This window comes from Macaca nemestrina, chromosome 5 (assembly GCF_043159975.1).
Source record: "Macaca nemestrina isolate mMacNem1 chromosome 5, mMacNem.hap1, whole genome shotgun sequence".
In the NCBI taxonomy this organism is placed as follows: domain Eukaryota; kingdom Metazoa; phylum Chordata; class Mammalia; order Primates; family Cercopithecidae; genus Macaca; species Macaca nemestrina.
Window position 1 is genome coordinate 168,723,693 of NC_092129.1, and position 12,845 is coordinate 168,736,537.

Genomic DNA, 12,845 nt, shown 5'->3' on the forward strand with positions numbered 1-12,845 from the left:
AATTTTATACTGACAACACAGTCAAACACACACCCACCAGACACCCTAGTTATAAATACCCACCACAACATAAACCCCTGGAATCCCCTAGGATATGCAACTCGAGCTTCCATCTGCTCAAGAAAAGAATTCCACACCACAGAGGGCCCACAACTGACCACCTCCAAGGTCAAAAGCTGCCTACAGAAGGAAACTGACTCAAGGCAACAGTGGACTTAGGCTGGTGTGTAACCATGAGCGGCAGAACAATGGCACCACTGCAGAGCAAGGGAACTCAGTTCCAAGAAGGAGACGGCAATACAAGGGCATTTTTTTTGTTTTTTGAGAATTTTTTCTAAGACAGATAAATGAGCCCAACATGTGGAAAGTCCTGTGTTCAGATAAACTGACAGGCCCAAATCTGATTTCTCATCTTACAGAATTTGCACTCCTCAAAGGGAGATGTCCATGAACACAGCACGTTCACAGATAGCTAATGATACTCTTCTGCCTTCAAGTAATTACAAGTGTGTATGTATTTAGGTCTCTAAAGCTTCCTATCATCTTTACCCCACAAATGTAAGGTACCAAAAGAAACCAGCTATCCAATCTGAGCCAGGCTCTCCAATGACAGGCAAAGCTGCTGCTTTTACTCAATCGACAAGTGCCATAAAGTTATCAGTTTGTGTACTAATCTGTAATGATAAACGGGCAAAGCTCCACAAACTTTGTGTCCTGACTGACACCATAATTTGTACATAAATAAACAGCCACACCCTTTGCCCTGAAACCTCTCTGGGCTGCCTTCATTCCCTAGGATAAAAGGAATCTCTTGGAAGTTCTAAGTTCTGTTTTCTTTGTAGCATGACTAGGAGGGACAGTAGTTACCCAGTTTCCTTATTACCTCACTCACATATCAAGAAATCAACTGCCCTCCCACTTTTCAGATGAATATATTCAGAAAGGATTAAGTAGTCCATTCAAAGTAAAAAAACAAAAAACCTGCTGACAACAAATAACTTTAGAAAGGCCTACTGCCTACCAGCGAAGCATTCTTTCCACTACTGAAATATAATGCATGGAAGCAGTACAGAAAGCATCACTATAGGAATGTGGCTATGGAATCTGCTAAGATTTGAGGCACCAAACATTGAAGGTTCCTCAAAATCATCTGTGTTTACAGACAGTAATACAGACATGAATTAATGCATGAAATTCGGGAGAAGAATCAAGAGCACTAGAAGTTTAAAGCTTTTAGGTCTCAATCTAGAATCACTTCAGATCTCAGGATCTATTTGCATGCCTCAGTTTCCTCCATCTTTCAAGGAAAGAAGATGGAGGTAGAAAAAGAAAAGATTAATGGAAATGAAAGCAAACATGCTGTTTATGAAGGAAACCAGAGCTATGGTGAGGATGAACTAATTAACTTTAATCAAACATTTATTTTTAAATGCTGGGAAATGATCAAATAAATTGGAAATAAAATAAAAGGGACCAGCTATAGCTGGATGGCATTCAGTCTCCAGAGAAATGTCTAAATTCATACAAGCCTGACTGAAACTGCAGATTTGGCCAAAATGGTCAACAGAGCTTAATGCTTTAAGAGCGACATTAATTCTCTCTTGTAAATTTCCACAGTGCCTTTGCAGGAGCCACCATTGCCCCTAGGGAGGATATCAAAGCTAAAAGAATATTAATATTAAGCAAATCGCAACACTTTTTACATAGTCTCTCATATATATATAGCACCTTGCCATCCACAATGGATTTAATCAGGACCCCAGCAGGGAAACCCACAAAGGCCTATTTCTCCAACAAAAGCCATACCAGCCTGAAACAAATCTAGAGCTATTTGGTTTGTCTTTTATTTATAGGAACAGACCTTCTATCCCAGGTTCCTCAAGATAAGCCACCAAAAACTGCACCTGACAGACCCGTGGAGCAGCCATCCTCAGAGCCGGATCATTGCAGAGAGACAGAGAGGAAGAAGGACAGAGGGAGGGAGGGAGGAAGAGCGCAGTGAGGCAGGCTCCGGAGCACTTGTCAACAATCCTCCCCTGTACGTAATAAGCAAGCGGCAGTGCAGATTCCGCGCGGCAATAGGACGGCCAGAACAGCAATGGGGCCGAGGGGGAGGGGAGGCAGCCAGGAGAGAAGGTTATTTATGTGCATGGGAGGGAATCGAACACCAAAGAGGAGGGGTCTCCGGCTGGCTCCCCCTACCCTGATAAATTAAAATGAGAAAAAGGAAAAGAGCCACTAGCTTTTCATCCTGCCATTTCCCCAACCTGCAATGCAGACAAATCCGAAGTATAGAATTTCTGACATATGGGGGGGAGGGGGACATTCACAGTTTAATTGTGCACACTTTTGTGTCCCCAGCCGGTCAGATGCCCCCACCCCATTGCCAAGCACACCCCACCCCCAAGGACAGCGGGCTCCAGGGCGCAGTTTCAATGGCATCCCTTTTTAATATCATAATCTGTGTCATTCAGCACTTGCCTTTTATTTATTTTTATTTGTTTTTTTGGCTGGGAAACCTGGGCAGCTCTCCAGACAGACTGCAGAAATCTCCTTCCACATGCTCCTCCTCCAGCCCGCCCTCCCCCTCCCTCCAATTCCAGCTTCCACGGAGCCTCATTACTTATGAAGTGACCGCATGGGCCACCGCTGCCCCCACCAACAACACAGGGGCACCCCTCCCCCTGCCCTGCGCAGGCCCCTCCCTGAGGCACATAAATTGATCTAATCTAATCAAACAGAAGCTGTTTTCTCTCATTGTTTCTTGAGGATCTTTCACAGAACCGGCTCTGTGGTCTGGCAGCTGCTGGGAGGGGTGAAAAAGGCAGGAATCCAACTGAGGGCTGGCCAGCTCCCTGGCCTCAGACAACTGGAGTACACATCTCCTTTCATATGTTATAGCTTTTTGATTTTTAAAGTCAATTCTCTTGAAGCCTTTGAACTTCAACCAGCAATGATAATGTCCAAAACACATGCTCTCAACACTACCACACGCCTCTCTTCATGCCCTTCCAAGGGGAGGAAGACGGTGGCCAAGCCCACATAGCACTGGAAGTTTTCCTGAGATGCATTCAGAGGAACTGGAAACATGCCTTACTAATACTTCCAGCTTCTTGTTTCCTAGTTGTTGAACCATCTAACTAGGCCCTTCTGGGTTCTCATACTACACACACAGTAACTTATTTATATCTCACAAAAACCCTGAAGGTAGATGTCAACTTTGCTCAGGAGTGAAGTCACCCAGGCTAGCAAGCAATCAAGGCCAATTGGATATTCTCTCCACAATGGCCAACTCTTGTTTTGTAAATCATTAAAGCTCATGTACATGCCAGAACTTCTTACATCAAAAATGTATAAACATCAATATATATACATATACATATACAAACACACACACACACACACAGACATCAGGAAGGTAGAATATGGTCCTCCTTAGTGTCTAGTTGATATCCACCACTTTAAAATCAGAATTACACATAGGGCCTCAGAGATACTCTACTACAATTCCCCCACTTAACAGATGATGAAGCTGTGGCTAAAAACAAGTTTGTCTCTTAGCAAAGGTCACAGAGCTAGCTCCTATGTCTCAACAGACAGGAGGCTATCCGAGAATCCAGTGGCACTGGGGAAGAAGGGGTGGGGTCACCTCAATACACAACTCCCTATAGAACATAGAGGGCTGGAAAAGAGTTGCTCTCCAATGGTTCCCAGGGGAGCCCCCAGGGTGAGTCCCCAGAGCAGACCCTTATTTAGTGCTCTACAGTGCAGCATGTTCCTGTTAACAGTGAACAAGCGTTTGGCATGCATCCCACTGCAGCATAAGTCATACAGAATCAATTAAAGGACATTCAGGGGATGACTATTCGGCCTTTTTCCTCTTCCTTCTACTGGGACACGTCTTTTGGCTCCTTCAGTGATCAACAGCACCCAAAGCAGAGAACTGGAAAGGAGACCTGAGGCAGATATTCTGATGTATGCTAATTCTTAGCAAGGTTAGTAAGAAAAGTAGAAACCCTGAGACATAAACAGTTGGCCAGAAATGAAGTTTCAGAATCATGTATGATTAGTGGTTTTCCTGAACACCCCTAGTTCTGTCACTCACACACTGAGAGTGCACACAGGTATCAGCAGTAATAAACGCTATCTGCCCCTTTCCTATCTCCACTGCTTCCTTCTCTTCTAGTCAACTAAAGAGAAACAGGTATTTAAATTTTAAGAAATAAGAAAAGCCTACCCATCATCATTACTTCCCGATCATGCAGGCAATATTTCCTAAAATACAGTACATGCAAGTCAGTTCTGTGTCTGTCTGGCCGGGAAGGAGACTTAACAAAACTCTCCGTTGTGAATACCCGTAAGTTTTAGCCTGTTTAGATGAAATGTTGGTTCCCTAGTAAAGAAGAAACATGCAAACTACCATATTAGACTTACAGCATCCTCTGGAAGGCCAAGAATAACACTAAGAAATAGATTCCATTTAGGCATAACAACACAACTTGAAATACTTAAAGATAAGAAAGAGGAGAGGGTGGAAAGACTGGGGAAGAACTTTTCTTTGCTCCATCCATGTTCATTAATAGGACGAAGGCACCACCATCTAAGTTTCAATAGTGGAATATCAGAGCAAGTCATAAATCTTAAACGAAAGTCCTCTGGACAATCAGTCCACTTTAATTTTGAAGGATATAAAGAGTATCTGTGAACCCGCAGCCAAACCCAACTACTCAAACATAACCTAAAGCCTTGCCTATGTGCTAACTTTTTAATATTATAACATAAACATATATAAATAGCACTTTGTTTCACTGCATTTGATTATAAACTTTACAAAACAGTTCCAATGGGACTTGGGCTTTTTCCAACTCAACATCAAGTTACTAAGATCTATCCACAACCTTGCTTATATCTCTTATAATCTCATTATTATACAAATGGAGTAGTTATACTACTACACAACCGATGAATGGTGGGTATTCCACCATGATTCTCATGTCCAAGGGCATCTAAGGTGCTTCTAGTTTATTGCTATCATGAACCATACTGCAAGTCCTCTCTGCAAGTCTCCTGGAAATCATGCACTAGAGTTTCTCTTAGATATGTAGGAATGGAAGTGGTAGATATCCTTGGATATGCAAATGTTCAAATTTACAAGATGAATGGCAAATCAGTTTCCAAAGCAGGTGTCAACTTTTGATTTTGCCCCAGTAATGTCACCACTGTAATCTCAAAATGTTTAAAGACCTTCTATAACATGTCACAAGAGAGACCTCTAATTCAGGAGAAGTCAGAATTTTCAGAAGGGATCTCATATTCACAGAAATTCTATGCAGCCAACTAGGTTCATGGCTGCCATCCACCTAATTATCACCTCAACCCCAAGACCAACCCCAGTTGGTGCCTAGGTATTTCAGTACCATACAATTAATAATTTCCCCAAAACTACTAATTACAAAAGAGAGGTAGGGTGGTGTGGACTGTCGTGTGATAGAAGAGAGTACAAGATTATGGTGCCAGATAATTTCACATAATATAGAATTTTAATAGTCACACAGCATTAGCCATGTATTTGTAATGATATTTCTGTATTATTTGGATGAAATTATGTAGTATTGATCATATCACACAGGGTGTGATAGAAGTCAATGCAGAAAGGTGATCTACTGTGCTAATATTTGACTTTCAAAAACATTAAAGTGTGGGCATTCTATGGCAGCAGTATAGTAATAATAAATATTACTTGTTGGAATTTTATTTAAATAAAAGTTAATATGCTGGCACTATACCAACCAGAATTAGGTACACACAGAGTCTGACTTGAACGCTTTCCAAGAAAGCTTGGTAATTCCTGAAACACCAACAGTGCTGAACTCTGTAACACATGTGGCTGGCCCGATAGCCAACATGACAAGGCCACACTGTACAATTATAAAATAATACCAATAATTACAAGAACATAGTAGGGTGACCTGGACTGGGTGACAGTATGCAAACTTGTGAAACTAACCAGGTTGTTAATACTACAATTAATGTAGTCATTCAAATTCAGACAACACTGTAGCCCTCCTTATCTGCGTTTTACATTTCCAAGGTTTCAGTCAGCCATGGTCAACCAAGGTCTGAGAATATTAAATTTAAAAATCCCCAAAATAAACAATTCATAAGTTTTAAATTGCACACCATTTCGTGTAGCATGCTGAAACCCTGAACTATCCTGCCCAGACGTGAATGATCTGCACTGTACAGTATTTATGTATAGGAAAAAACACAGCATATATAGGGTTTGGTAACAGCGACAGTTTCACGCATCCACTGAGGGTACTGAAATGTATCACCCGTGGATATGGGAGAACTACTGTATTCTCCATGAATTTTTTAAATTAAAAAATATTGACTTATTTGATAAACACCTTGCACTAAAAACCTCAGTGGATCACAGCACACACGGCTATGATTAAGAATGATTAAGAAAAATCATAAGACTTCTCTCTGCCTCAGTTTCCTCACCTGTTAAATGGAAATAAGGACAACACTGGTGTTGGGGGCATTAATTACACAAGTAAAAGGGTTTGTGAAACACTAAACATATAGGACTACCTACATGCATTCATAAGCTTCTATGGTAATAAAATACCCAAATTTTGGTTCAATATATATTGTTGGCTTTTTGGTTGGAAAAAGAAACACATAATAAAATGTATTTAACATATTTGAAGGTGATCCAGTTAATGAATTTTAAAAGGTGAACACAGAAATAATGCCAAGTCAAACAAGATGATCAACCTTTTTCAGAATATTTTGAAAACATTACTTAATAGTATAAAGTAAAATTGAACCAGAATCACAAAAAAAGCTGTTTACCTACTTAGGAATAGTGAAGAAAGGAAAACTGTATATTAAAAGCACTGAGGCCAGGCACAGTGGCTCACGCCTGTAATCCCAACACTTACGGAGGCCAAGGCAGGCGGATCACAAGGTCAGGAGATCAAGACCATCCTGGCCAACATGGTGAAACCCTGTCTCTACTTAAATACAAACAATTAGCCAGGGATGGTGGTGCATGCCTGTAGTCCCAGCTACTCAGGAGGCTGAGGCAGGGCAATCACTTGAAGCCAAGAGGTGGGCACTGCAGTGAGCTGAGATCTCGCCACTGCACTCCAGCCTGGCGACAGAGCGAGAATCAGTCTCAAAAAAAGAACTGGGAGCGGTGGCTCACACCTGGAATCCCAGCACTTTGGGAGGTTGATGTGGACAGATCACTTGAGGTCGGGAGTTAGAGACTAGCCCGACCAATATGGAGAAATCCCATCTCTACTAAAAATACAAAATTAGGCCGAGCATGGTGGCTCACACCTGTAATCCCAGCACTTTGGGAGGCCGAGGCAGGCGGATCACATGGTCAGGAGATCGAGACCATGCTGGCTAACATGATGAAACCTCATCTCTACTAAAAATACAAAAAATTAGCTGGGCAAGGTGGTGTGTGCCTGTAGTCCCAACTACTCAGGACTCCTGGAGGTTGCAGTGAGCCAAGATCGCACCATTGCACTCCAGCCTGGGCAACAAGAGCAAAAATTCCATCCTCTCCGCCCCAAAAAAAAGCACTGAAACAAAAGGCTGATAGGTCAAAAGTGAAGAGTAAGTAATCACCTTTTCAAATTTCTGACTCTGACAAAAGTAGTACTCTCATGTGCTGCTAGTGTGATTAACTGATAAAATCTTTCAAAAGAGCAACTTGGAAATGGAGGCTAACAAATCTGTAATCCGGTAATTTCTAGAAATTAATACTAACAAACCAATGACAAGCAACGATTTGCTTCTAATAGTTTGTTGGTTAATACAACAAATTAACGACAGAAGCGAAAATTTAAATGTAGCTTGTTTTGATTATTTTGTCTTTGACTGGTTTAAATTCTATGTCCATTTCAAAAAAAAAAAAAAAAAAGAATTATTCTACATCGGTTTCCTGAGCCATGCAATAGACCAATCAGCAATGCTTTGGTTCTGAATTACTGCATGAAGCCACTGGGGTAGCCGGGTTGAGTCCTGCATGTGCGGCAGCTGACACATTCTCTCTATTACTTGACCCTTGGAGCTTTAAGGCCTTTGCACATGCCCTTTTCTGACTATTCTCTCCTCTGCCTAGACGGCGTCTGCTCCTCTTTCCATTTGACAGGTGCTATTCCAATATAATTTCAAAAGGTACGAAGGTAACATTTACTCAACTGTCAGGTTCCTTCAAGAAGAAGATTTAGTCATGATCATCTTTTGTTTTGTTTTGAGCCAGGGTCTTGCTCTGTGTCCCAGGCTGCAGTCCAGTAGCGCGATCTAGGTTCACTATAGCGTCGACCTTCCGGGCTCAACCAATCCTCCCACCTCAGCCTCCCAAGTAGCTGTACTACATACAGGGAGGCGCCACCACACCCAGCTAATTTTTTATATTTTTTGTGGAGATGGTGTTTCGTTCGCTATGTTGCCCAGGCCTGAAGCAATCCTCCCGAGGCACCCCAGCCTCACAAAGTGCTGGGATTACGAGCATGAGCCACTGCATTGGCCTTGCTTATCTCAATAACTCACAATGCTGCAATGCATTTATGCTGCTGAAGAGTAAGCGGTGTCTCAGGGCCAATCCAGGGCTGCGTAAGCCTGAGGTGCTCTCATCTGGGAAGCCCCACGCTACGTACAACGCACCTAACATTCAACGTTCTCTGGGAAAGGCAAATGTGTCAAAGAACTCTTCATCTCCTTATGTCTGAAATTATTAGACTAGAAATAGCTCATATAATTTACAATGAATTATGATATCTCAACACTCACTGATTAAAATGAGAAATTCCTAGGAAGTAGAAGACCTCATCTTCAGATTCTGAGATGAAATATAATTTCACGAGCACTGAATATAACACACAGAAATCTACACATATGATGTTTTCTAGATATTTAGGACTTTATTAATTTCAATTTTCCAATTTTTGTTTCTTTGTTTGCAGGCTGATTTTGTTTCTGTAACTAAAGCAGTTTTGTGTCTTTCTCAAAATATGTGCCTTTTATATCCTGCTAACATAACCTCATTCTGTTACTAAACATTTAAATAAATGTCAAAACTACCTAGAATCCTCCTCCTCTTATTTACGCAGTGAAATCATCCAAGTCCCAATATACCAGTAATCACTGTTAACAATTTCGTGTATATTCTTCCTGGCATTTTCCTTAAAAGCTTCATACATCATGGAGAAGACCAGAAATAACCCAAGTGCTGTGATAAATATGGAACACCATTTATGGTATTCTCTCCAGTGGCAATCTTTACAGTTTTCTGAAATCTTGAATTTTTCCACAATTCAGATGACTTTCTTTAGTAATATGCTGAAAGGAAATTTTAAAATTTACATGGTATCACAGGGAAACTGGCTGTGTCAACAGCACAGAAGTAGAGTCAATCACAAGAGAATTACTCAATGATGGAAATGAGATGGAGCTACCAACATTATTTACATGGAGCTAAGGGAAAACCTAGATAAGGTAAATGACAAAGGTAGACAAAGATAATTTTGAACTCAGCAATAAATTGCTAGGTTGTAGTTTACTATATTCTCAATATAGTGGCATGGATACCATGGGAAAACATATTCTAACATTGCCCAAAAGACTAAAAGGCATTTGAGTGAAATATCAATTTTTTTTAACTTTGTCAGAACTGTCTACATAACACACCATGAGGAGAGTTGAAAGAATACCCAGAAAGACTTCCTGCCAAAAGCAGGAGCAAACAGAGCATAGGGATACACGGGAAGAATTTCACCACCATTTCATGCTTCTCCTGTCTCTATGGTGACATTGACTTGATAGCCTCTATCCACACATGCCTTTTTAATTTTACATTAACCAAAACCAAATCAAATGCAAAATTCAGTCTGGCCAGGCATGGTGGCTCACGCCTACAATCCCAGCACTTTGGGAGGCCGAGGTGGGCAGATCACTTGAGGTCAGGAGTTCGAGACCAGTCTGGCCAACATGGTGAAACCGCATCTCTACCACAAATACAAAAATTAGCTGGTCGTGATGGTGGGCGCCTGTAACCCTCGCTACTTGGGAGGCTGAGGCATGAGAATTGCCTGAACCTGGGAGGTGGAGGTTACAATGAGCGAAGATCGAGACCCTGTCTTAAAAGAAAAGTCTCTCAATCACGACAGCAAAGCTCCAAAAGTTCAAGCAGCACAGGCAGCTAGTGGCTACTATATAGGACAACACCGACACAGAATGTTTCCAACATCACACAAAGTTCTGCTGGGTAGCAATGACCTATACTGCTGACCATGCTGACCAACATGTCTGCCGCCATGTCTGCAGCAGACCCTCATCCCTCTGCTGTCCCCTGTTACAAGTTTAGAACCCCCTCCTCACCACCTCCCCCATAAACTGGGCAAGTCAGACAGAAGGTGAATCCTTTTCAGGGGGCAAATGCAGCAGCAGGCTGACAAATCACCTTAAATTCAGCAGCAGATGGCTCGAGGTGGTAATCAGTCCAGCTTGCAGGGGAGGGGAGAAGGGGAAATAGAGACTGGAACTGTTAAAGAGCCACAGGCTTACTCAGAAAACTAAAAACTGTAGGAAAAACTTCGTATACAAACGAATATCCCAAAGGGTGATTTTTATTAGAAATGGTTTTAGGCCACCTTACTGTGGCTTGCCAGTAAAGGAAGGACAGCAATCATCAACTAACACTCTGGACAAAGTGCCACTAAAACCTAGGCCGAGTTGGACTCACATTTTGCCACCTCCAGACACACACACACCACTCTGGGATCACTGTATTGGTGCTTCTACACACCAAAGGAGAGGGTCAGTAGCTATGAAGGGCACATTTCCTCCACAATACTTCTCATTCGCTTCCCTCCAAATTCTGCAAAATCATGCAAATGCTTCCCTGACCCCAAAGCATGAGAGAGTCAGCAAAGTGGGAGAGCAGGAGCATGCCTTCAACTTCCCGATAACACTCACCACTGAAACAACACCAAATGGGACCAAGAGATCTAGTGTTTTGTTTTACATAAGGAGGATGCCAGTGAAGGCATCATTTGCTCACAGACACCCAGTTACTGGTAGAACTAGAATTACGATCCAATGTCAGTGCCCATTCCAACATATCAAATTTTTGATGCATTCAATATTGCTTGAGATGGCTACAGTCCAGGAATTCTGGTTTAATATGATTTGACAGATTGCAAAGTGAATGGTTGCATAACACAGCCTTTATCATTTCTAAAAAGCTGCCTAAAATAGATAGGCCTTAAGAATTTTCTTTTGTTGACCCTAACTTAGAGCTTGTCCCCATCACATGCTCTCCCACAGTCACTTTCTTCCCTCTGTCTCGGGCCTCCCCGCTGACCCAGCTGGCACAGATCTAGCCTCCATTACATACCACATGCTGGCTCTGAAACTCTCTGCTAGGACTCCTCACAGACTTCAGAATCCAATACTCTGTGCCCTGCTAGGGGTGGGGTACCCCTCCTATACAAACCTAACACCAACTATGCCTACAGGGCAGCTTTCACCAATACCACTGAGGATGCCTTGCTGGGCAAAACTAGAGAGGCAATCCTTCCTTCTATGCCTGTCAGAGCCACAGCGCTCTCGGCTCGCTTGCCAAGTCCTAGGGTGAGGCCTAATGACAAGACACTGGGATTCAGAACCTAGGAAGGAGGCAAAGCAACTTGGAAACCGTTCCTTAGGTGTCCTGCTTCATGACAAACCTACAGCACAAATAGGAAGTCATGGGGTAATGTCTATCTACAACCTCAGTAATGATCACCGTTTTAAATGTTTACACTCTTCCAGGCACTAAGAACCTGAAATAAATCAACTGCATTAATCGTAAGAATACCATGTCTGGGGAAAAACAAAAAACAAAAAAGTAGTATCCCACTTTCTGAGATGGAAAACAATAAACAAACCAAACAGAATGATGGTATCAAGTTTGATGGGTCTTTGAACCCTTGGTGGGACCCTGGGCTATACTTATCGGGATGACAGTCTGATCCTTCAACAATTTCCACTAGCAGAGCTGGAGGACTGTGGCCTACTGGACCCTAGCCGGCAGGAGGGTAGATGCCCATCCATTCTCTCCAGGAAATCTCTGATGGTCTGTATTCACAGCTCCAGGGACAACCCAGCCTGCCTTCAGTTTTACAGAGCACACACGAGAAGGCCCAGCTTGCGTTCATCTCAGAGATGTCCTGAGCTCTGCCTACCCCGACAAAAGGACAGGCAATCCCTTGCACAGAGGTTCTCACAGAGGGGCTAAGAAATCGGCCAGCAGGGATGTCAACATCCACTACCAAGAACAGCCACTTGATGGCAATCTTAACCTATTCCCTTGGAATTCGTCCATAAAGGGAGACCCCAGAAGGCTAGAAGCACCAAGCATGGGCTGCACAATGTGGACAGAGCTAGGAACGACATCCCTGCTTGACCTGAGTGTGTGGCAGTGCAGCGATGAAAGGATAAAGAACCCCACACCAACATGCTCTGTTGGGTTCTTCTCCATCTCCAGGCTTCTCTGGGGACTAGGCAGAAGTGGCTACAGGCTCTGCAGTCAGACAGCTCAGGAGCATGGAAACCTCTTGAGCTCCATGGCACATTCACCTTGGGTTTCTCGTCAGACTGAAATGCAAGTGAGACAGATGGCAACAAACATGAGAAGAAATCAATGGCAAGCTCCTCCTCCTTACCGTGGAAACTTGTTCTCTGAAATACGGAAGGGGAGGAGACGGGAGTGAAAAAAGTCGACTTTCCTTAGAAGGTGGGACACCTGTTGAATAAAGCACTCAAGCACTGCCTTCTTC

At 42.7% G+C, this 12,845-nt stretch overlaps 1 protein-coding gene across 4 annotated transcripts in view; it reads right to left on the bottom strand.

Moving 5' to 3' along the window:
- The window catches only part of LOC105482474 (jumonji and AT-rich interaction domain containing 2), a 280,037-nt gene that overhangs the window by 121,039 nt on the left and 146,153 nt on the right, over positions 1 to 12,845 (bottom strand). Inside the window, exon 1 of one of the 4 annotated variants that reach the window (XM_011742589.3) lies at positions 1,862 to 2,336. The exons of the other annotated variants lie outside the window; for them this stretch is intronic. Within the exon in view, the coding sequence (XP_011740891.2) occupies positions 1,862 to 1,928 (67 nt within the window). The 5' untranslated portion in view covers positions 1,929 to 2,336. Of the gene's footprint in view, positions 1 to 1,861; positions 2,337 to 12,845 lie in introns of those variants that run through there. 4 annotated transcript variants of the gene reach the window in all.